General features: G+C 52.9%; 1 protein-coding gene across 2 annotated transcripts; it reads left to right on the top strand.

Annotated features, from left to right (window-relative positions):
• Nucleotides 1-1,818: 1,818 nt before the first annotated feature.
• On the top strand, nucleotides 1,819-18,570 carry PTCH2 (patched 2). Of its 2 annotated transcripts, XM_004678933.2 has the most exons (22): nucleotides 1,819-2,118; nucleotides 2,561-2,753; nucleotides 10,369-10,558; nucleotides 10,662-10,731; nucleotides 10,927-11,018; nucleotides 11,579-11,774; nucleotides 12,352-12,473; nucleotides 12,609-12,756; nucleotides 12,834-12,965; nucleotides 13,037-13,192; nucleotides 13,281-13,373; nucleotides 13,705-13,830; nucleotides 13,921-14,039; nucleotides 14,167-14,515; nucleotides 14,664-14,976; nucleotides 15,060-15,202; nucleotides 15,287-15,467; nucleotides 15,567-15,847; nucleotides 15,954-16,091; nucleotides 17,220-17,362; nucleotides 17,446-17,545; nucleotides 17,955-18,570. In XM_004678933.2, the coding sequence occupies exons 1-22, from the start codon at nucleotides 2,047-2,049 to the stop codon at nucleotides 18,219-18,221; spliced, it is 3,624 nt and encodes a 1,207-aa protein (XP_004678990.1). In that variant the 5' UTR covers nucleotides 1,819-2,046; the 3' UTR covers nucleotides 18,222-18,570. The 2 variants fall into 2 exon arrangements, with proteins under 2 accessions (XP_004678990.1, XP_012578160.1); XM_012722706.1 differs by lacking the exon at nucleotides 2,561-2,753 and having other exon boundaries at nucleotides 2,102-2,118.
• The last annotated feature ends 1,497 nt before the right edge of the window (nucleotides 18,571-20,067 follow it).

The following is a 20,067-nucleotide window of genomic DNA, read 5'->3' as shown; positions in this document are numbered from 1 at the left end:
AGGAAGTGGCCCTCAGAGACAACTTACAGAAAGCCTCCCTATTCACAACCCTGATGACAGCCAGGGCTGAATGCAAACCGTGCCATCTTTATAGCCCCAAGAGCAATCGAGTGTAGAGGCCTTTTACACACACAACCTAATTTAAAGTTTATTTTCAGAGACTTGCTGAGGATACATTTTCTTTAGCCACCACAGGACCCTGTTTTACTGTATGTTACTGCTTGACCAGCAGCATCAAATATACATTATATCCCCACAGGCATTTTGCTGGATGAATGAGCTAATGGAAGTGGCAAACCCGTTAGGGGCTCATCCCCACAGCCTGAAGTTTCCCTTTCCTCAGGACTGAAGTTTTGGAGATCATGTTAGTTGACACAAGATTTCAAAAGCAATTTGGCAATGTGTAGCAAGAGCCATAAAATTGTTCATACTTTTTGACACACCACCCCACTTCTGGGAATCTGTCCTAAGGACAGTCTACAAATGATTGATACAAAGACTGTGTAGTAACATGAAATGTTTATGATGCAATGATAAACAAGTTTGGGGGAACTGACCAAGAAATTGGCCACAGATAATAGCTGTGTTAGAGTAATGAATTTATTGGAAATTCTTTTTTCACTTTCCCAAACTTTACATGTTAGAATATTTATTTTGCTCTCCTCTGCCACTCTGAAGAGTAGCTTCAGAAACAACATAGGTGGTAGAGTTGTGGTTTTTTTAATATTTATTTTTTTACACATACAAGAACTGGGTATAGGCCAGAGATGGAGGGGATGAGAGGATTCACCAGAAACAGAGTGGGGAGCAGGAGAGGGGTGTCTATTGAAATACACTGTTAAGGGGAGCAGCGGCTAAGACAGGAGAGGTCTGCTGCATCTTGGGGTTTAGCTATCTGGCCAGGGATCAAACTCAGACCTACACTGCCAGGGATGCCCCTCAGGAGAGTAGATGAAAGTTTAAAAAGTTCTTTTTCCCTGTCTGAAATCCTTTTCACCGTGATTTCTGCAATGCTCAATGACTCTCAATGCTTCGACAATTATTAAGCAACTGCCTCCAGTCTCGTGAGGAAAGCCAACTTTCAAGTACATAAGCTGTGTCATAAATACATTAGTAAATATGTGAGAGTTACAAGAAGCAACTAAAGGAGACATGACTCAAGGAAGGCTTCGAAGAGGGGGTGATTGATTCATGTACGGTTCTGAAAGTTGTCTGCCAAGCCAAGAGTGCCAGAACACGCACAAAGACTGAACAGCTTGGGGAAACATGATGTGTTTAGGAAATTGCATGCGGCTCTGGCGGACTGGAAGGCATTTTGGGTGGTGTGAATGAACTGTGGGAGAGAAGGCTTTCGTTAGATCAAGCAGGGTCCTGTGCTCAAGTGGATTTTGTTTGCAATCTATCAAAAGATTTGTTCTTTAGAGAGCTGACTGGCCTCAGTGGAGAGAACAGAGTGAAGGGGGCAAGAATGGAGACAGGGAAGCTTGAAGTCTTTGGCTCTCGGCTGGTTCAGCCAGCAGGTACCCATCCTCGGCTGGTCTCCCCTGTCTTACACTTGGCTAGCGCCGGCCTCTCGGCGATCCCGCTCCCTCCTCCTCCGGGAGCGCCCCGCGGGCCTTGGGTGAAGCGAGGCTCGGGGTGGCCCAGCCTGGGTGGTCTCAGCCCCGCCCCCCGCGGCGCCGTTGCCTAGCAGCGGATCCGGCCGCGCGGCTCAGGGCAATTTGCCGGCCTCCCAGCCAATGGGAGGGCGCCGCCCGGTCCGCTCCCTTTTTCTGGGGCGACAGGCGCCGCCTCGGCACTGTGGTCGCCACCTCGACCCGAGCGTGGCGTAGCGGGCGTGTAGCTTTCGCTTACACGCAGGACTCTCTCCTCAGGCCGCGGCGCTCCAGCCTTCCGGTCGCCGACACTCTTGTCTCCATCTGCGCCTAAGCCGCGCAGCTGACTGCCGGGGCGCGGTCCAGCGTACCGGAGATCCCGGCCAGTCTATGGGGATTCCCAGATAACGCGGGTCGGGGGCGCCTACGCCCCCCCCCATTCCCCGCCAGCATGACTCGGCCGCCGCCGCTCGGGGAGCTGCCCCCGCGCTACACACCTCCGAGTCGCTCGGCAGCACCCCAGGTGAGTGGAAAGTCAGAAGGTTGGGACCAAGTCTTTTGGCTCTGACTTCTGCAAGGTGTGATGTTTCTAAGGGTCACGTGTTTGGGGGAGTCAGAAGACAGGTGATGAAGTACAATGGATAGCGTGTGCGTGTGTATGTGTGTGTCCGTGTGTGTCCTCGGCATCTGGCCATGACCATGAGTGTGTCTTTGAGTCCACCTCTGTGTCCTCTTGAGAACAGGTGTGTACCCCACACTAAGAAACGGGTCTGTGCCTTTTTCAAGTTTCTTTTGGGTTGCGGGAAGGGAATGGAGTTGAATCTTTTCCCAGGTTTTGATCTGTCAGTATAGGTGCTCCCTGGCCTGTCCAAGCTAGGGTTCTGCACAGAGTGTATACAGGAGAAAACTGAAGGGTTTGGTGCATTTGCAGTAATGCGTGGCTGTCCCTTCTCTTTCCATCCCAGATCCTAGCTGGGAGCCTGAAGGCACCACTCTGGCTTCGTGCTTCCTTCCAGGGCCTGCTCTTCTCTCTGGGCTGCGGGATCCAGAGACACTGTGGCAAAGTGCTCTTCCTAGGGCTGTTGGCCTTTGGGGCCTTGGCACTGGGTCTCCGCATGGCCATCATTGAGACAGACCTAGAACAGCTCTGGGTAGAAGGTGAGTTGTGAACATTGCTGGGGTGTGGTGAGTCCAAGACAAGAGCAAAGATTGACTCTGGGCTTTCCCGGGACACCTGCCTTTGCTCTGGGCTCTTCTCCCTCCCACATTTGTAAATGGGCATCTGCAGCGTAGGAAGTCCTGTGAATAGGTGTAGAGAATAGTGATGAGAGTGAAGGTGTGTTCCCCATTCATTATCAACCTTTTGTGTGTCCTTTTGACCACACAACAGGGTTTGCAAAGGCAATTAAAACAAGACAATCTCTTTGTGACAGAGAAAGTAAACTGTGTGCTGGGGTATAATGGGCAAAAGAATACAAAGCAGAATATGATTATAGTGTAAGGAGGCAAGGAGAGATCAATCTGACCAGGAGAATCAGAAAAGTTAGAGCTGAAAGGCTGGGCAACTGAATAAATCATCTGGCAGGCCTCTAAGAAGATGTCCCATGAACATTTAGTGGAAAAGTAACCAAAACCTACACTTTGAAGCAACAACAGGATCAGGTGGAACCAATGATTTAAACAATCCTCATGTTTAAAGGAAGCCTTAGATAAAAATGATTTCTTATTAACAATGTCAGCATAACTCTTCTTTCCTGAGCCCTGGCTTCATAAAGCAGCCCTTTAATAGTGTCAAACTCCCCTCTATTCTTTCCTGGGAAATTTGTATTTGTGGTTTCCCCCCTATCCTCCTCCAGCCCTGGCCCACACCCAAAGGCAGGGCCCAGGTTAGAGTCTCACACCCTTGAGTTATTTCAAATGCTGGCAAGCCCTGGGATCCAGAGCAGATGTTTCTTGGAGCCCGCCTGCCTGCCTGTTGGGCTCCACACCCCAACCCCACCCTACCCCCAGCGCTCTGCAGACTCATACATATACACTCCAGGCTAGCTCTGGGGTCTAGAGCAGCTGTTTCTCTGTGCCTGCTTGCTCCCAGCCCCAGGACATACATGTGCACACATGCACATACACATACCCACACCCACACCACTGCTGCCTGGGTGGTCCCAAATGACTCTTGGATTTCCTGCCACAATAGAGGCTCTCTCCCCCCACCCCCTCCCTCCTCCATTCCCCAGATCTTCCTCATCTAAACACTGCTTGAACCTTCTCATCCTCTCTCTTACACTCTAGTACAGAATAGACTAGACCCCACCAGGGACTTGATGCTATTTGTGGGAGTGTGATCTAAAAAAATAGCCAAATCCTGAGGTTCTTTATTTCAGAATACTGCTCTGTCTTATACTGAGCTGTGAGTGATCCTGATTTGATCTTTTATCTGTCTATGTGTATCTGGGCTTTCTCTGTAGTTGAGGAGGCAAAGAAGAGCTGTTTAAGGTGAGGTTTTAAGGGTTCTCTATTCCTTTTCCTTACTAATAAAGAAAGCAAGGAGCAAGCAGGACATTGGCTATCAAAATTTCAGGGTCCTCTTCAGCTATGCCCTGGTGAAACTTAGAATGTGATTTGTGGGCTTCCCTGGTGGCACAAGGGGTTAAAGTGCAGCACTATGAAGCTATCTGCAGCCACTGCAGTGTGAGTACAATAACTGCCAGGGAGCTGACCCACCTGGCTCAGCAGACCTCTCCTGTTGCACCCACTGCTCCCCTCAGCAGTGTATTTCAGTCAATCTGCCTGTTCTGTTTTCTACTCTGTCTCTGGTGACTTCTCTCACTGCCCTACACCTCTGACCTGTACCCCAGTTTTTGTGTGCATAAATAAATAAATCCTTAGGAAAAAGAAAACCAGAATGTGATTTGTCCTTCCTGATCGGTTTTAAAATTAAAGGGTTCAAAGGGCTCAGAGATAGGTTGGTCTCCAAAATAAAGACCACCACATATATCCCTAGAGTACTTGCAGGAATAGTTATACAGATGATTTGAAATTGGGAGCTAGGGACCTACCTGGTGGTCAAGGGGTTAATGTCTCAGTGTTGTCAAGCTATTGCCAGCCATTGCAGCCTGAATTCTATCCCTGGCCAGGGAGCTGACCCACTGGCACAGCAGACCTCTCCTGTCTGGCCTGCTGCTCCCCTCAGCAGTGTATTTCAGGAGATTCGCCTGTTCTGTTCCCTGCTCTGTCTCAGGTGAGTCCTCTTACATCTCCCCTCCTCCATACCTCTGGCCTACACAACACACAGCTCTTGTATGTAAAATAAACAAAAATCTTGAAAGGGAGGGAGGGAGGGAGGGAAGGAGGGAGAGACTAGGAGCTGTCCCTAAAAGTAAGAGGCAATCAGTCGTTCAATTTAGAAGACAGGGGATGGCTACATACCTGTTGATAGAAACTATTCAAACATCCACGGCTGAAACAATGTGGGAACAAACGCTTTTTATTTTTTAATGTTCATTTATTTAATTAGTGTATTATTTTAAATGGATCATTTATTTAATAATGGGTCAGTTCTTTACAGGAAATTTAGAACACTAATTTATTAAAATAAAATCCATTTGCGAGGCAGCACAGAGCAGAGATAGCCCTGGAGCTGAGCAATAGCTTTGATTTTGGGCAAAATTTTCAAGTCCATAGCTTTCTGATCAACCTCGCACTATCTGATAATCTCGTGTTTCTTCTTCTCTGTCAAGGCTCTCATCTTCCTGTGTTGGGGCTTTTGCAGCTTCTTAAAGTAGCATCAGTGAGAAGTTTGGGGATTTGTACACCACTGCTTTCGTGTTGGTGGAGGTTGAGATGACACCTTTCTCATGTTCTATGCAGAGAAACCCAATTAAGAGACAAGTTCAGTCACAAGTAGCAAATCACTGCTGGACTCCATCTCTGTGGTGCCTGTGAGATTGATCAGAATGGACCCAGGAGTGACACTGGCTGTTTTCTCACATGCTGACCAAAGGTTTTTGCTATAGCTCAACAGCTTTGAGGCACATTTTTAGGAAGATTATCTAGGTATTTTGTGACTTTTAATCACTCAAGTACTACCATTCTTATCACTATCAATTGGTTTTGTGATAGTAATAGAAACCACTGTTTCCTTTTCAATCCTGGATTTAGCAGCTGTACTTCCTCTTATATGTGGCCTTTCTGTAATAGTTAGCAGGTCAGGAAGATCTGCCAGTTCCTCTGATTAAGACAGCGTGTCAGCTGCAGGGGGTCTTCCCTCTTTAGGCCTTGGCCTCCAGTTACCCTTAACCGTCCCACCAGCGTCAGCCTTCTGGACTCAAGTTTGTCCCCTTTGGTAGCTAGCCTCTCCCTTTCTCACCTGCCATCTTGCAAGATGCAACAAGCGATTCTTCCTTCTTAACCTCTGTTATAACCGGCCCTACATCCCCCACTTGCAGCTGTTGCTCCAACTGAGGACACATTCAGTCGCAGGCGTTCAGAACAAGCACACCTTGGAGATATCGCGGCTTCAGCTCCAGTAAGCAATATTGGAATAAAGCAAGTCGTGAACTTTTTGGTTTCCCAGTGCATACAAATGTGATGTACATGCAGTATGTAGTCAGCTGATTGCACAACAGCATTCGATCTAAAATAAAAGCGACGTACGTACATACCTTAATTAATTAAATGTACACAGTGCACAGTGAGCGTATGCTCTTGGGTAATTGGTGCAGACAGACTTGCTCATGCAGGGTTACCACAAACCTTAGTCTTTTAAAGAAGCAATAGCTGTGAGGTACAATAAAGCAAAGCACAATAAAACAAGGTATGTCCATACTTTCCTGATTATATCATTTAGAATGCTTTTAAACCACATGAAAGAGGAGAGAAGACTGACTTATCCCTGGAACAATCAGTGGACTGTTAGGGAAGTTTCAGGATGATTAATTCAGTAACTCAGGACATCAACAGCCTAGGTTCTTTCTTCTCTGCCTTCTTCAGCAAGCTGGGCTGCAGTAATAATCCACAAGGTTATTACCTTTTCCAAAGGTGGCTGCTGCAGTGCCAGAAAAGGGGAATCGTCCTGTCCTGCACCCCATTTTGAAAGAAAGGGAAAATTTACCAGACCTCACCCCACCACTGTACCCCATCCAATTTCCTACTTGGTCACTTTGGCAAGAGTTGTGTGGCATCCTATGCCTAAATCCTGTCCTCCACTTGGAAAGAGCAATGGAAGTACTGTGATGGGCTTTAGGTCATCAAGTTCTACCTCCTGAACTGGGGAGGGGCCCAGCTGTCCTGAATCAGTAAGCCCTCCAGAGGGATGGTCTGTTAGGTGAATGATCTTCTGTCAGCCCTGCCGTCTACTCTACCTCCACACTGCCCCCCTGTGGTGTATCTGAATCTGACCAAGTCAGCCCCCTGCCTAGAGGCCTCCACTGGGCTCTAGGCTCTGGGGAATCTCCAGAATCAAGCCCAAGCTCCCTGACACACAGTCTAGGTGCTATGTCACTTAATTGCTTCTCTGGCTTTGTCTCTGCTTCATTTTTAGCAGTCCAGCAATATTGAATCTTTGACAGTTCCCCACAACCACTTGGTCCGTAACTCCTTTTCCTGACTTCTTCCTCTGGCCAATTCCTATTCATTATTCACAGTTCAGCATCTAACAGGGCTCCCATTTACTGGGACATGATCTGAGTCTCTACAATAGCTCATAGGCCCTCCCATGTGAAATTTATAGGCCATAGCTGATGAGCATTTTTTTTATTATTTATGCTTACAGAACTGGGGTACAGGCCAGAGGAATGGTGGGTGAAAAGATTCACCAGAGACAGAGTGGGGAGCAGAACAGGCAGATGTACTGACATACACTGCTGAGGGGAGCAGCGGACAGGTCAGGAGAGGTCTGCTGTGTCATGTGGGTCTCCCCCTGGCGGGGGATCGAATTCTTGCTGCATTGGCTTCCGAAAGCTTCATAATGCGGTGCTTTAACCCATTGCACCACCAGGGAGAGCTCACATTTCTTTTCTTTTCTTTTTTTTTTTTTAATAGTTTTTATTTTTCTATAGAAGAGCTGGGGTGTAGGCCAGTTGTGTGGGGGAGAAGATTCACTAGCAACCGAGTGGGGGAAAGAACAGGTGGATTCACTGAATGAAATACACTGCTGAGGAGAGCAGCAGGCTGTCTCTGTGATAGTGCTGGACTTAACCCCTAGGGCCCCCAGTGAGGCCCATGATGAGTATTTCTAAGGGCCTTGATACATCCTGCAATACTGTTTTCCTCCAAATATTATTCCAAATTACACTCACATGGCAGGTTAGAGTGCACTCCTATAAGCCAGCAATGGTGGTATCAGTTTTTTAATTTTTGCTAATTTGATAGATACTGTTATTGCAGTTTTTATTTTCATTTATAGGATTACCTATATAGTGAACTCTTTTTCGTTGTTAGCTAATCTGTTATATTTCCCCTTTTGTAAAGATATAAAAGCTTCAAAGAAATGTATTGATTTGAAATGTACTGATGCCCCCTTCCCCAATTCTATTTCCTCCCCCCCCCCACTCACTTAACAGCCTTTTTCTCATCTCTACTTCTTTCCCATTTTTCTGTTATATCATGGCTCACCCAGAAATTAATGAAGCATAACTCTGTATCTGTACCTATGTGCTGGCAACTTCCTATGTCTTTTTTGCCTCCATTGATTCTAAATCTACCAAAACATTGTCTCCATTCTACAGATGAGACCATTGAAGGTCAAAAAGACTACGTCATTTCCCTGAAGCACATTGAGGGTTTGAGGCAAAGCTCAGAGACAGAGCTGTAGACAGACTCTGCACTAGCCCCATGGGTGTCTCTTCTCATCCCCCAGTACGCGTCAGCAACTCTGCACTCCTATCTGTCACCATTATCAGCCAAAGCTTATCTTTTACTCTTCCTCATTGTTTTCTGAGGACTCTTGATTCTCTTCTGTGTTATGTATTTTTTCTAAAGATTTATTTATTTATGCATACAGAACTGGGGTGCAGGCCAGAGGTGCGAGGGATGAGAGGAGTTACCAGCAACAGAGTGGAGAGCAGAACAGGCAGATCAACTGAAATATACTGCTGAGGGGAGCAGCGGGAGGGTCAGGAGAGGTCTGCTGCACCGTGTGGATCACCTCCCTGGCTGGGGCTCGAACTTGTGCTGCAGTGGCTGCGATAGCCACATAGTGCTGTGCTTTAACCCATTGAGCCACCAGGGAGGGCCCTGGTGTTGTATTTTAAATTGTTGGTGTTTCTTTCTCTTGCTTTCTTCCCTATTTTTGCGGAGTCCCTTCCTTGTCCATGCCTCCTGTCTCTCACTTATGAGGGGAGGGCTCTGTTGTGCTCTTCTGCCCCTCCTTATGGCAACTCTGACCTACACCTGATGAAATAAAACCAAAAACCAGGCCTGAGGAAGAAGTGGGGTGTCAGAAAAGGAAGAAAAAGAATAGGTAGCAGTTGACAGTGGAGAGGGCCAGAGAGCTGAGACTATATCTATGAGGAGAGGGAGAATATGTGGTAAGTCTGTGTTGGGGACTTGCCAAAGGTTTGGGGCTCTCATGAATGAGAAAAAATATGTATGTTTGAAGAAAAAGAAAGATTAGGGAGCATGATCACCCCAGGTGGGACTGGAGAAACAGTATATGTGGGCCCCAAGGCTGGCAGCCATCAAACAGAGGAGGCCCCAGAACTGGACAGTGGCAACAAACTGGGCCCACGACCAGACAGAGTTCGCAAAGCCTCCACGGGTGGTTCAGCTCTGGTCCTCGGCCTCCAGCAGACCACTGTCGGGCCATGTCCCTTCACAGCATATCTCTTGCAAACTGCTCTACAAAGAGGACATGAACCCTGTGGGGGCCCAGTGCGAGGAAGGCTCTGGTAGCCTCCACCAGACCCCAGTCACAGAACATTACACCCCGCAGCTCAACGTGGGATTTCAGAGGCCCTGGGGTCAAGGAGGCTCTCCGTCCTGCCTTCTGGACAGTGAGGCTGTGACTGTGGAACCCGCCTTCCCCTTGGCTCAGTCTGATTTCACCTCTGCCAGGGTATGAGTGGAGCAGAGTACTGACAACATTGCACTGGAAGGCTACCAGAGCCTTCCTCGCACTGGGCCCCCACAGGGTTCATGTCCTCTTTGTCGAGCAGTTTGCAAGAGATATTATCAATGAAAATCACTGTCTGGGGCAAGGACAACCCCAACCGACCCAACCCTAGACCTGTTCTTCTAGGAGACCCTCTGAGGACGTCTCCCTTCTGGTCCCTTTTGTCACATCCTGCCTCCCAGCCAAGGGGTGAGGCTTCTCTTACCCACACCCACCCCTTAAAACTCAGTCCTGGCTCAGGTCTCTCTTTAATGTTTTAATTTTTTTTTTTGGGAAAAGAACTTGGGTACAGGCCAAAGATGACAGGGGTGAGAGGATTCACCAGAGACAGATTGGAGAGGAGAACAGGCAGATGGACTGAAATACACTGCTGAGGGCACAGAAGTTGATCTCTTGTTTTGAAGTCATTTTCTCCAAACATAGTCAACTTTGTTCTTGCCTAAACCCTAGAAATCACACAAGAAATCCATAGAGCCACACAGCTTGAAGCCTTCCCACTTCCCTGACAGAGCTGCAGATGGTAAATGGAGGGCCAGGAGCCTGGGGAGTTAGGGCGGCTGTTAGGGAGCAGGCACCCCTCCCAAGAGCCTCCGAGGGCTCAGATCTCAGAGGCCTGCCCCATGCAGGCCCTGTCCCCCCAGCTTTCTCTCTCTGCTCTGGCAGTGGGCAGCCGGGTGAGCCAGGAGCTGCATTACACCAAGGAGAAGCTGGGGGAGGAGGCTGCATATACCTCCCAGATGTTGATACAGACACCCCGCCAGGAGGGGGAGAACATCCTCACACCCGAGGCACTGGGCCTCCACCTCCAGGCAGCCCTCACAGCCAGCAAAGTGCAAGTATCACTCTATGGAAAGTGAGTTTGCCTGAGCGGGGGGAGCAGGGGCAGGTGGGGCATGCTGTGTATGTGGAGGGGAGTCCCCTCCCCTGCTGATCTCCTGGGCCCCTGGCTATTGCAGGTCCTGGGATCTGAACAAAATCTGCTACAAGTCAGGAGTTCCCCTAATTGAAAATGGAATGATAGAACGGGTGAGTGTCTTGAGCTGTTTTCTGAAGCTGGGGGGAGGTGGAACTTCTGCTGTAGAAGAGACTCTTCAGAGAGACTCTAGGCGCCTCAAAGTTGGGAGCTGGGGAGATGGGTGGGGGTTGAAGGGGCAGCCTGTAAAAGTCGCAGGAAAAGAAGCCCAAGGCCAGGACTGATGTGGCCTGCGGTGTCTCTGGCAGATGATTGAGAAGCTGTTTCCCTGCGTGATCCTCACCCCTCTCGACTGCTTCTGGGAGGGAGCCAAGCTCCAAGGGGGCTCTGCCTACTTGCCGTGAGTGCTTGCTGCTGCAGCCTTCCCAGCAGGGAGGGGGAGTAAAGAGGGTGACCGAAACCTCAGCAAGGGCCAGTTCAGTGGCAACCCCAGGACCCTCCCCACATTCCCTTCTCCTGACCTCCCTGAACTGGACAAAACAACACACAGAGATCTGTAAGATCTCAGCAAGGGAAGGAAATAAAAGAGCTCCAGAAAGAGGCTGCTGGGGAGCTTTAGCTAGATATCAGCTAAGCTGTTGCCCAGGCCTGAAAGAAAACCTGATCCGGGCAGCTGCCTGTGGGGCACAATTAGAGCAGAGAGGCCTGGCGAGGGCTCAGGGGCTTCTCTGTGTATGGTCTGTGCTGGTGTCCATGTGGGTGGGCCCTTACGTCCATGTAGAGCTGGCTGTAGACACTAGGGGGGCTGGTGCAGCCCCGGGGCTTTGGAAAGCCTTGCGCATCCTCTGTGTGGTGGGGGAGCTGGGCAGCCAAGAGGGTGGGGGTAGCCTGAGCCCCTAGCAGCCGTTGGGAGGATGGGAATTGGTCTCTGGTCCTCACCGTCAAGGGCTCTACCCGCAGGGGCCGCCCGGACATCCAGTGGACCAACCTGGATCCAGAGCAGCTGCTGGAGGAGCTGGGCCCGTTTGCCTCCCTTGAGGGCTTCCGGGAGCTCCTAGACAAGGCACAGGTGGGCCAGGCCTACGTGGGGCGGCCCTGTCTACACCCTGACGACCCCCACTGCCCACCGAGTGCCCCTAACCATCGCAGCAGGCAGGTGGGTTCCAGCCAGGTCTGCCAGGAAAGGACCGTTTTCCTTCTCTGTCCCCTCTGCCTATGTTCCTCTGTTCTGGGGGTGGCAGATTTCACCCTTTGCTCTGTCCCCCATTCCTGGCCATCGTTACCCTGCCAGTGGTATCTTAGGCACCGAGAGTGTTACGTGCCCATTCAGTTCTCCTAAGGAAACTTCAAATGGCATGTGAGTCTCTTTTTCATTTTCTAAGCCCAGGTCTGGGTAGACTTTATGGACACAGACATGTACAGGGAAACAAAGAACAGATTAGCTAAGCACGGAATGCTACGTCTCCTAACAGTCTGGAGGGCCCTGTGAATGTGGGCCTTTCCCAAAACCCACAAAGTTATCCCAGTGGCAAGTTTCCAGGAGGCTACTCCCTTGTGTGGTCTCCTCTCTGCAAAACACTAGCTCTCTGCTTGCAGAGTAGACCAGAGGCTCAAGAGAATGTGTACTTGGCCCTCAGGTGCACAGAGCTCCATGGCAGGCATGGCTCCTGGGGGTACCAGCCCAGGGACACACCGCTAGAGCTTCTAGTAACACCTCTTCTGTCTCCCTGTAGGTGCCCAACATGGCTCAGGAGCTGAGCGGGGGTTGCCACGGCTTCTCCCACAAGTTCATGCACTGGCAGGAGGAATTGTTGCTGGGAGGCATCACCAGAGACCCCCAAGGACAGCTGCTGAGGTAGGGCCTCCCTGAGGGCTGGTAAGTGGACCCGGCATGGAAATGCACACGCGGAAGCCCTGGCACCACACTCTGAACGCCCTCACCAGGTGTTGAGACCAGCTCTGATCCCTTGTTCTCCCGCACCCTCACCAGGGCCGAGGCCCTGCAAAGCACCTTCCTGTTGATGAGTCCCCGCCAGCTGTACGAGCACTTCCGGGGTGACTACCAGACGCATGACATCGGCTGGAGCGAGGAGCAGGCCGGCACTGTGCTGCAGGCCTGGCAGCGGCGCTTTGTGCAGGTCAGTGTGGAAAGGCAGAGGCCGGTGCCCTGCGGCCGCTGCCGGCTCCTGCCCTCAGACCCACCCTGTCTCTCCAGCTGGCCCAGGAGGCCTTACCTGCCAACGCATCCCAGCAGATCCACGCCTTCTCCTCCACCACCCTGGATGACATGCTGCGCGCTTTCTCTGAAGTCAGCGCTGCCCGCGTGGTGGGAGGCTACCTGCTCATGGTGGGTCCAGCTCCTGGCCCGGCCCCTTCCTCCCTGGAGCCCCAGCCAACACCGTGCCCTCTCTCCCGCAGCTGGCCTATGCCTGCGTGACAATGCTGCGGTGGGACTGTGCCCAGTCCCAGGGGGCCGTGGGCCTTGCCGGGGTGCTGCTGGTGGCCCTGGGGGTGGCCTCGGGCCTCGGGCTCTGCGCGCTGCTCGGCATCACCTTCAACGCGGCCACCACCCAGGTACAGCAGAACTGCGGGGCGGGCGTGGGTGCCACGGCGCAGGCCGTTCACTCAGCTCCTCCAGCTGTCCTGTCCTGTGCCCCTCCAGATTCTGCCCTTCTTGGCGCTGGGCATCGGCGTGGATGACGTATTTCTGCTGGCACATGCCTTCACCGAGGCAACGCCTGACACCCCTCTCCAGGTGAGGCCTCACCGTCCAGACCGGGCTACGCTGAGGCAGTTCAGCATAAGGGTGACCTTGTAGAAGGTCCTAGAGGAAATCTCCCTATGCCTCAGCTTCCTCATCTGTAAACATCTGTAAATGGGGGTTTTAATAGCACTGTGTTGTAAGAGTTGAGAGGGTTGACGTGATAGATAGTCAAGTGCTTAGGACAGTGCGTGACAGGGTTGTGGTGCTCAACAAACGTCAGCTGCTGCGCGGTCGCGGTGGTCCTCCCTCCTCTGCCACCCCAAGTCCCCACACCTCCCCTTGGTGGACCGTGAAGGCCCCAGCCCCCTCCCTGTCCTGGCAGGAGCGCACAGGTGAGTGCCTGCAGCGCACAGGCACCAGCGTCACACTCACCTCCATCAGCAACATGGTCGCCTTCTTCATGGCTGCCCTGGTTCCCATCCCTGCCCTGCGGGCCTTCTCCCTGCAGGTGAGGCCTCAGGAACAGGGCCGGGCGCAGGTGGGTGTGGTGCCGGGAGCCTGCTTCATCCAGCCTCTGTGCCCCCCTGTCACCCCCCAGGCGGCCATAGTGGTTGGCTGCAACTTTGCAGCCGTGATGCTTGTCTTCCCAGCGGTCCTCAGCCTGGACCTGCACCGGCGCCATTCTCAGCGCCTGGATGTGCTCTGCTGCTTCTCTAGGTACCCCCAGGCCTTCCGCCCTGGATACCCCCACCCCCAGGCCTTCCGCCTTCCACCCCGCCCATCCTGTCCCCTCACCCACACTTCCAGGCACACACCTGTCACCTTCTCTCTCTGCCTCTTCCAGCCCCTGCTCTGCTCAGGTGATTCAGATTCTGCCCCAGGAGCTAGGGGATAGGACAGTACCAATGGGCATCGCCCACCTGACTGCCACAGTTCAAGCCTTTGCCCACTGTGAAGCCAGCAGCCAGCATGTGGTCACCATCCTGCCTCCCCAAACCCACTTGGTGCCCCCACCTTCCGACCCCCTGGGCTCTGAGCTCTTCAGTCCAGCAGGGTCCACACGGGACCTTCTAGGTCAGGAGGAGAGGACAAGGCAGAAGACAGCCAGCAAGTCCCTGCCCTGTGCCCGCTGGAATCTTGCCCGTTTTGTCCGCTATAGGTTCGCACCCTTTCTGCTCCAGTCACGCACCAAGGTAAGACTGCAAGCCTGTGGAAGTTGGGTGGCCAAAGCACAGGGGTGGGTGTCTCTGGGCCCAGTATGGCAGAGGGCCTCACCCACCACCTGAGGGGGGGGCGGCGGGGACACCCCCGAGCCTCCAGCCTAGTTGCCATTCCCCACAGGCCATGGTGCTGGTGCTCTCTGGGGCTCTTCTGGGATTGAGCCTCTATGGAGCCACCTTGGTGCAGGATGGGCTGGCCCTGACAGATGTGGTGCCCCGGGGCACGAAGGAACATGCCTTCCTGAGCGCCCAGCTCAGGTACTTCTCCCTGTACGAGGTGGCCCTGGTGACACAGGGTGGCTTTGACTACGCCCACGCCCAACGCGCCCTCTTTGATCTGCATCAGCGCTTCAGTTCCCTCAAGGCTGTGCTGCCCCCGCCCGCCACCCAGGCGCCCCGCACCTGGCTGCACTATTACCGCAGCTGGCTTCAGGGTGAGAAGCGAGGACCCTGGCAGGGAGGGCGTCTGCAGGAAGAGCGGGGGCCACATCTGAATGCCCTGTCCGCTCCTCCCCAGGAATCCAGGCTGCCTTTGACCAGGACTGGGCTGCTGGGCGTATCACTCGCCACTCCTACCGTAATGGCTCTGAGGACGGGGCCCTGGCCTACAAGCTGCTCATCCAAACCGGGGATGCCCAGGAGCCCCTGGACTTCAGCCAGGTTGGCAGAGGCTAGAAGGGTCACTTGCACAGAGGGGCTCCAGGCCTCATGAGCCTAGGCCTTCAGCCCTTTCTGCCTCTGCAGCTGACCACGAGAAAACTGGTGGACAAGGAGGGGTTGATTCCACCTGAGCTTTTCTACATGGGGCTGACCGTGTGGGTGAGCAGTGACCCTCTGGGTCTGGCAGCCTCGCAGGCCAACTTCTACCCCCCACCTCCCGAATGGCTGCATGACAAATATGACACCACTGGGGAGAACCTTCGAAGTAAGTCCCTGGGGACCCAGAGACAGAGGCCTGGCCCAGCCCTGCCACAGCGCCCTGAGCTCACTGGCCGCCCTCGCCCTATGCCCTCTCCCCTCACAGTCCCGGCAGCCCAGCCCCTGGAGTTTGCTCAGTTCCCCTTCCTGCTGCGCGGCCTCCAGCACACTGCAGACTTCGTGGAGGCCATCGAGGGAGCCCGAGCTGCGTGCGCCGAGGCCGGCCGGGCAGGGGTGCGTGCCTACCCCAGTGGCTCCCCCTTCCTCTTCTGGGAGCAGTATCTGGGTCTGCGGCGCTGCTTGCTGCTGGCCGTCTGCATCCTGCTGCTGTGCACCTTCCTTGTCTGTTCCCTGCTGCTGCTCAGCCCCTGGACAGCTGGCCTCACAGTGAGTCTGAGCAGGGGTGAGGGGCAAAACCTTAGGCTCCCCCACCCTGCGCTGCCAGCCGTCACCCCTGCCCCCAGGAGCCCTGGGTGAACCCTGCCCTCCCCAGGTGCTGGTCCTGGCCATGACGACTGTGGAGCTGTTCGGCATCATGGGTTTCCTGGGCATCAAGTTGAGCGCCATCCCTGTGGTGATCCTTGTGGCCTCAGTGGGCATTGGTGTGGAGTTCACGGTGCATGTGGCTCTGGTGAGCACGGGCATGGGGGAGGGTAGCCTGCTGACTGAGTACTCAGCAAACTTGTCAAGCAGCTACTCCGTGCTGGGTACTTTTAAGAATCGGGCATATAATAGCAATTCAGATGTTTTGATCTTCAAGGAGTTTATAGTCTAGATATAGCAAAAGATAGTAAATAAGGAAATAAATAAGCAGCCATTTGGTAGAGAGGAGGGGACAGAGGCCAGGCCTCTGTATGAAACAAGGACAGAGGGAATGGAAGGTGAAAATATGGGGACTAAATTGGAGGGTTTTACTCTGAAAGGGATCAGAGAGATGGGGTGGCAGCCGGATGGCAGTGTGGGCTGAAAGAAGACAGACAGGTCAGAGGTAGACAGCAGGACCCAGGAGGGCACAGGCCTGGCAAGGAGGAGTGGACGATACAGTGGGGCCAAGACTGGACCCACGCACCACTCATCTTCTTCCCCCCACCCCCAAATAGCTGTTTTATTATTGTAAGAATAGTATTCAGTCCTTTAGGGCAAAGGGAGCAGTTGTGCAGAAAAGTACAAGAATTGTTAATCCTCTGAAATGCCAGCCTGAGAAGGTGACTATTACTGCCTTGGGGTCTATCCTCCTCGGCCAGCAGTCAGCAAACTTCTTGAATAAAGTGCTAGATAGTAAGTATTTCAGACTCGGCAGACCATACCGTCTCTGTTGCAGCTACTCAGCCCTGCCAAAACAGTGCAAAAGCAGCCATTGGGAATATGTAAATGAATTATTTTCAGAAACAGGTGACAGGCTGTAGTCGGCCAATCCTATTCTAGACATTTCTCTGAGTCTCTCCAGACATATCTATGCAGTAAAATATAAATGAGAAATGCACTGGACTATGGTGATAGCACATGGGTGATTTGGTGATGGGAAGCCCAAGAGGATTGCAACTAAGATGGGAAAATGCACAAAAATATGTAAAAATAAACTAATATAATAAAAAAGAAAAAAAAGAACATAAATGAACGTGTGCATGCTTTTCAAACAGTTCCCAGGAACTTGGCTCACCATGCCTTCTGTGGGTTAAGGCACCGGTGAGCCCTGGGGACAGCTGAGCAGAAGTTGGGGATATAGGCGAGCACCTCGAAGACCAGTTTGTTCCCTCAGGGTTTCCTGACCACCCAAGGTAGCCGAAACCTGCGGGCGGCCCGTGCCCTGGAGCACACATTTGCCCCAGTGACTGATGGGGCCATCTCCACACTGCTGGGTCTGCTCATGCTTGCTGGTTCCAACTTTGACTTCATCGTAAGGTAGGGGGATCTCGGGCAAGGAGGCGGGGCCTGCCTGTGCGGGCCGCAGGGCCTGCCGGTGCTGACCACCCACCCCCACCCAGGTACTTCTTCGTGGTGCTGACAGTGCTCACACTCCTGGGCCTCTTCCATGGGCTGGTGCTGCTGCCTGTGCTGCTGTCCATCCTGGGTCCCCCACCAGAGGTGACCACACCCTCTGTCTGCTCCCATGGGGTAGGGCAGGACAGGCAGGGGGAGGGATAGAACCAGGACAAAATCCCCTTGGTGGCCAGTAGAAAGCACTCAGCTCACAGGAATCCCTTCCCACGAGGAGCTACCAGTTGGGGTGGCGGCCTCCCCCTTGGCCAGGTCCCATGCCACTCACCTGGCTCGGTCCTCCTGGCTTCTTTGCAGGACCCACCTTTTAAAGCCCACAGCAAAGTGCTGGGTTTTCCCAAGGCCTCCACATCACATCTCTTGTCAGCTTTTACATCCTGCCAGAGGCCCACAAGGATCCCCGCTTCCATCAATCACTGCAGTGACCCAGAGAGATGCTGAAGGGGACTGCGGCCCCTGTGTCCCTGGGCTCACTGGGACTGGTGTCTCCCCGCAGGTGGTGCAGATGTACAAGGAGAACCCAGAGGTCCTGAGTGCTCCAGCTACACAGGGAGGAGGGCTCAGATGGGGGGTGTCCCCCACCCTGCCCCAGAGCTTTGCCAGAGTGACTACCTCTATGACCGTGGCCCTCCACCCACCCCCACTGCCTGGTGCCTATATCCACCCAGCCTCCGATGAGCCCGCTTGGTCCCCGGCTGCCACACCAGCTGCCAGCGACTCTAGCAACCTCAGTTCTAGGGGGCCATGTCCGGCCCCCAGGTGAAAGAGTCTCTGAAGCATGAGAACCCCGGCTGGACTGCGCGAAGTCACAGAAGCGGTGGCTGTGGTGGGAGCGGGTGACTCCTGGAGAGTCCTGTGCTGCTTACCTGCACTCCTGGCCCTGCCACCAGACTTCCCTGAGAGCCAGACAAAGCCCCACCCTCTGCCAGCACTCGTGGCTGCAGGCAGCCCTGTTCCACAGCCCCAGCCAGCCCACACTGGTGCCCGAGCCTGAGGGGTGCTCCAGCACCCCGCCCCCCGGTGACGGCTGGGGAGGCTCTGTACCCCTGCCCACCCTACCACATAAGTTATTTATATGAAGATGTTTATTTTTGTAGTTGTATAGATGTTAGCTATGCTGAAAGTTTTATTTTTTAAAGAGTAAAATATATGCTATACGAACTCATCTCAAATGACTGGTGTTTTTCTTTCAAAAAGAGTTGGTAGTTTGCAAGTAGGGGTGTCAGGGCCTACAGTTCTGGAGTTACTCTGGTAATGGGTGGGAAAGGTCCCAGGTTCTGAATTATTTTTTTTTAAGATTTTATTTATTTATGCATACGAGAACTAGGGTAGGGCAGAGGTGTAGGGATTGAGAGAAGTCACCAGCAACAGAGTGGGGAGCAGAACAGGCCGATATACTGAAATGCACGACTGAGGGGAGCAGCGGGTGGGTCAGGAGAGGTCTGCCGGGCCATGTGGGTCAGCTCCCTGGGCGGGGATCAAGCTCACACCTCAGCGACTGCGGATCACCTCACTGTGCTGCGCTTTAATCTGTTGCGCCACCAGGGAGGGCCCCAGGTTAAGAATCCTTATCACACAACAACTGGTCTGTTTATTCATCTGGCAAGTGAAGGTGAAGTTCAGCAGCATATGTTGGCCACATACTTGGTACAGAACCTACGTAAACTGCTTAAATATACAAATGGTACAGATGACTTCCGGTGTCAAGCATACAGGTGTGGCTTCAGAGCCATCGCCATCCAGCCCTGTGAACCTCTCCACACTCCGCTCCCACCCTCCTGTTCCAGCAACAAGGGGAGCTCAGGCAGAGAGGCACAGACATGCAAGGGGTGGGAGGGGAAGGGGAAGCAGAATGGGAAAGTGGCCAGCTGATGCAAAGATGAGGACAGCAGGGTCTTGGGAGATATTTTATGACCAACCTCTGGGCCCAACAGAGGTCTTCACAAGCCAGCAGCCAGCCTGGTGCCCCAGAAGCTTGTTTGACAGACAGCTGGGGAATCAGCTGTGAGAACTCCAGCAGCTGAGGTTGGGCTCACAAACAGCAAATGCTGCATTTAAGATGTTAATTCTATGAAGGTCATGGTGCAGCCCCACATACATCACACACTTGAAGATTCCGGCCACACACCTGGGCCTCCTTCAGAGCCTCACTCAGGGGCGGGGGTGGGGGGGGCTATATTGCTCATCCCCAGCTCTCCGAGGGCTCAGTCTCAGCTGACACACACTTGCCCTGGGTTCTAGCCACCCACTAACCAGGAAGGATCGCACCCCACGCCATCAGGCAAAAGGCCAGACAACCACGCGTGATCAAAAGAGAGAAGGTGCTAAGGGGGCAGCTGAATCAATACTTAAATGCTTAAAAAGACGTAAGAGAAGCAAATTGTTGGCTCAGAACTTTGAGTAGGCAGTTCATCGAGGGGTGGATTTGGAATTCCGGTTAAGAAGTACTTGGGTCACCACAGAGGGTACTCTGGGTGGAACAGATGAGCTCACCAGGCTGGAATACTGCAAAAGAGGCCAGTGAGGCCTCCCCAGTGGCGCAGTGGGTTAAGACAAGCACTATGAAGCTACCACAGCACCAATTCCATCTTGGCCTGGGAGCTGGCCCA

The sequence above is a fragment of the Condylura cristata genome, unplaced genomic scaffold (genome assembly GCF_000260355.1).
Source record: "Condylura cristata isolate star-nosed mole 26May11 unplaced genomic scaffold, ConCri1.0 scaffold00008, whole genome shotgun sequence".
NCBI lineage: Eukaryota > Metazoa > Chordata > Mammalia > Eulipotyphla > Talpidae > Condylura > Condylura cristata.
This window is presented reverse-complemented; position numbering and strand designations above follow the sequence as displayed.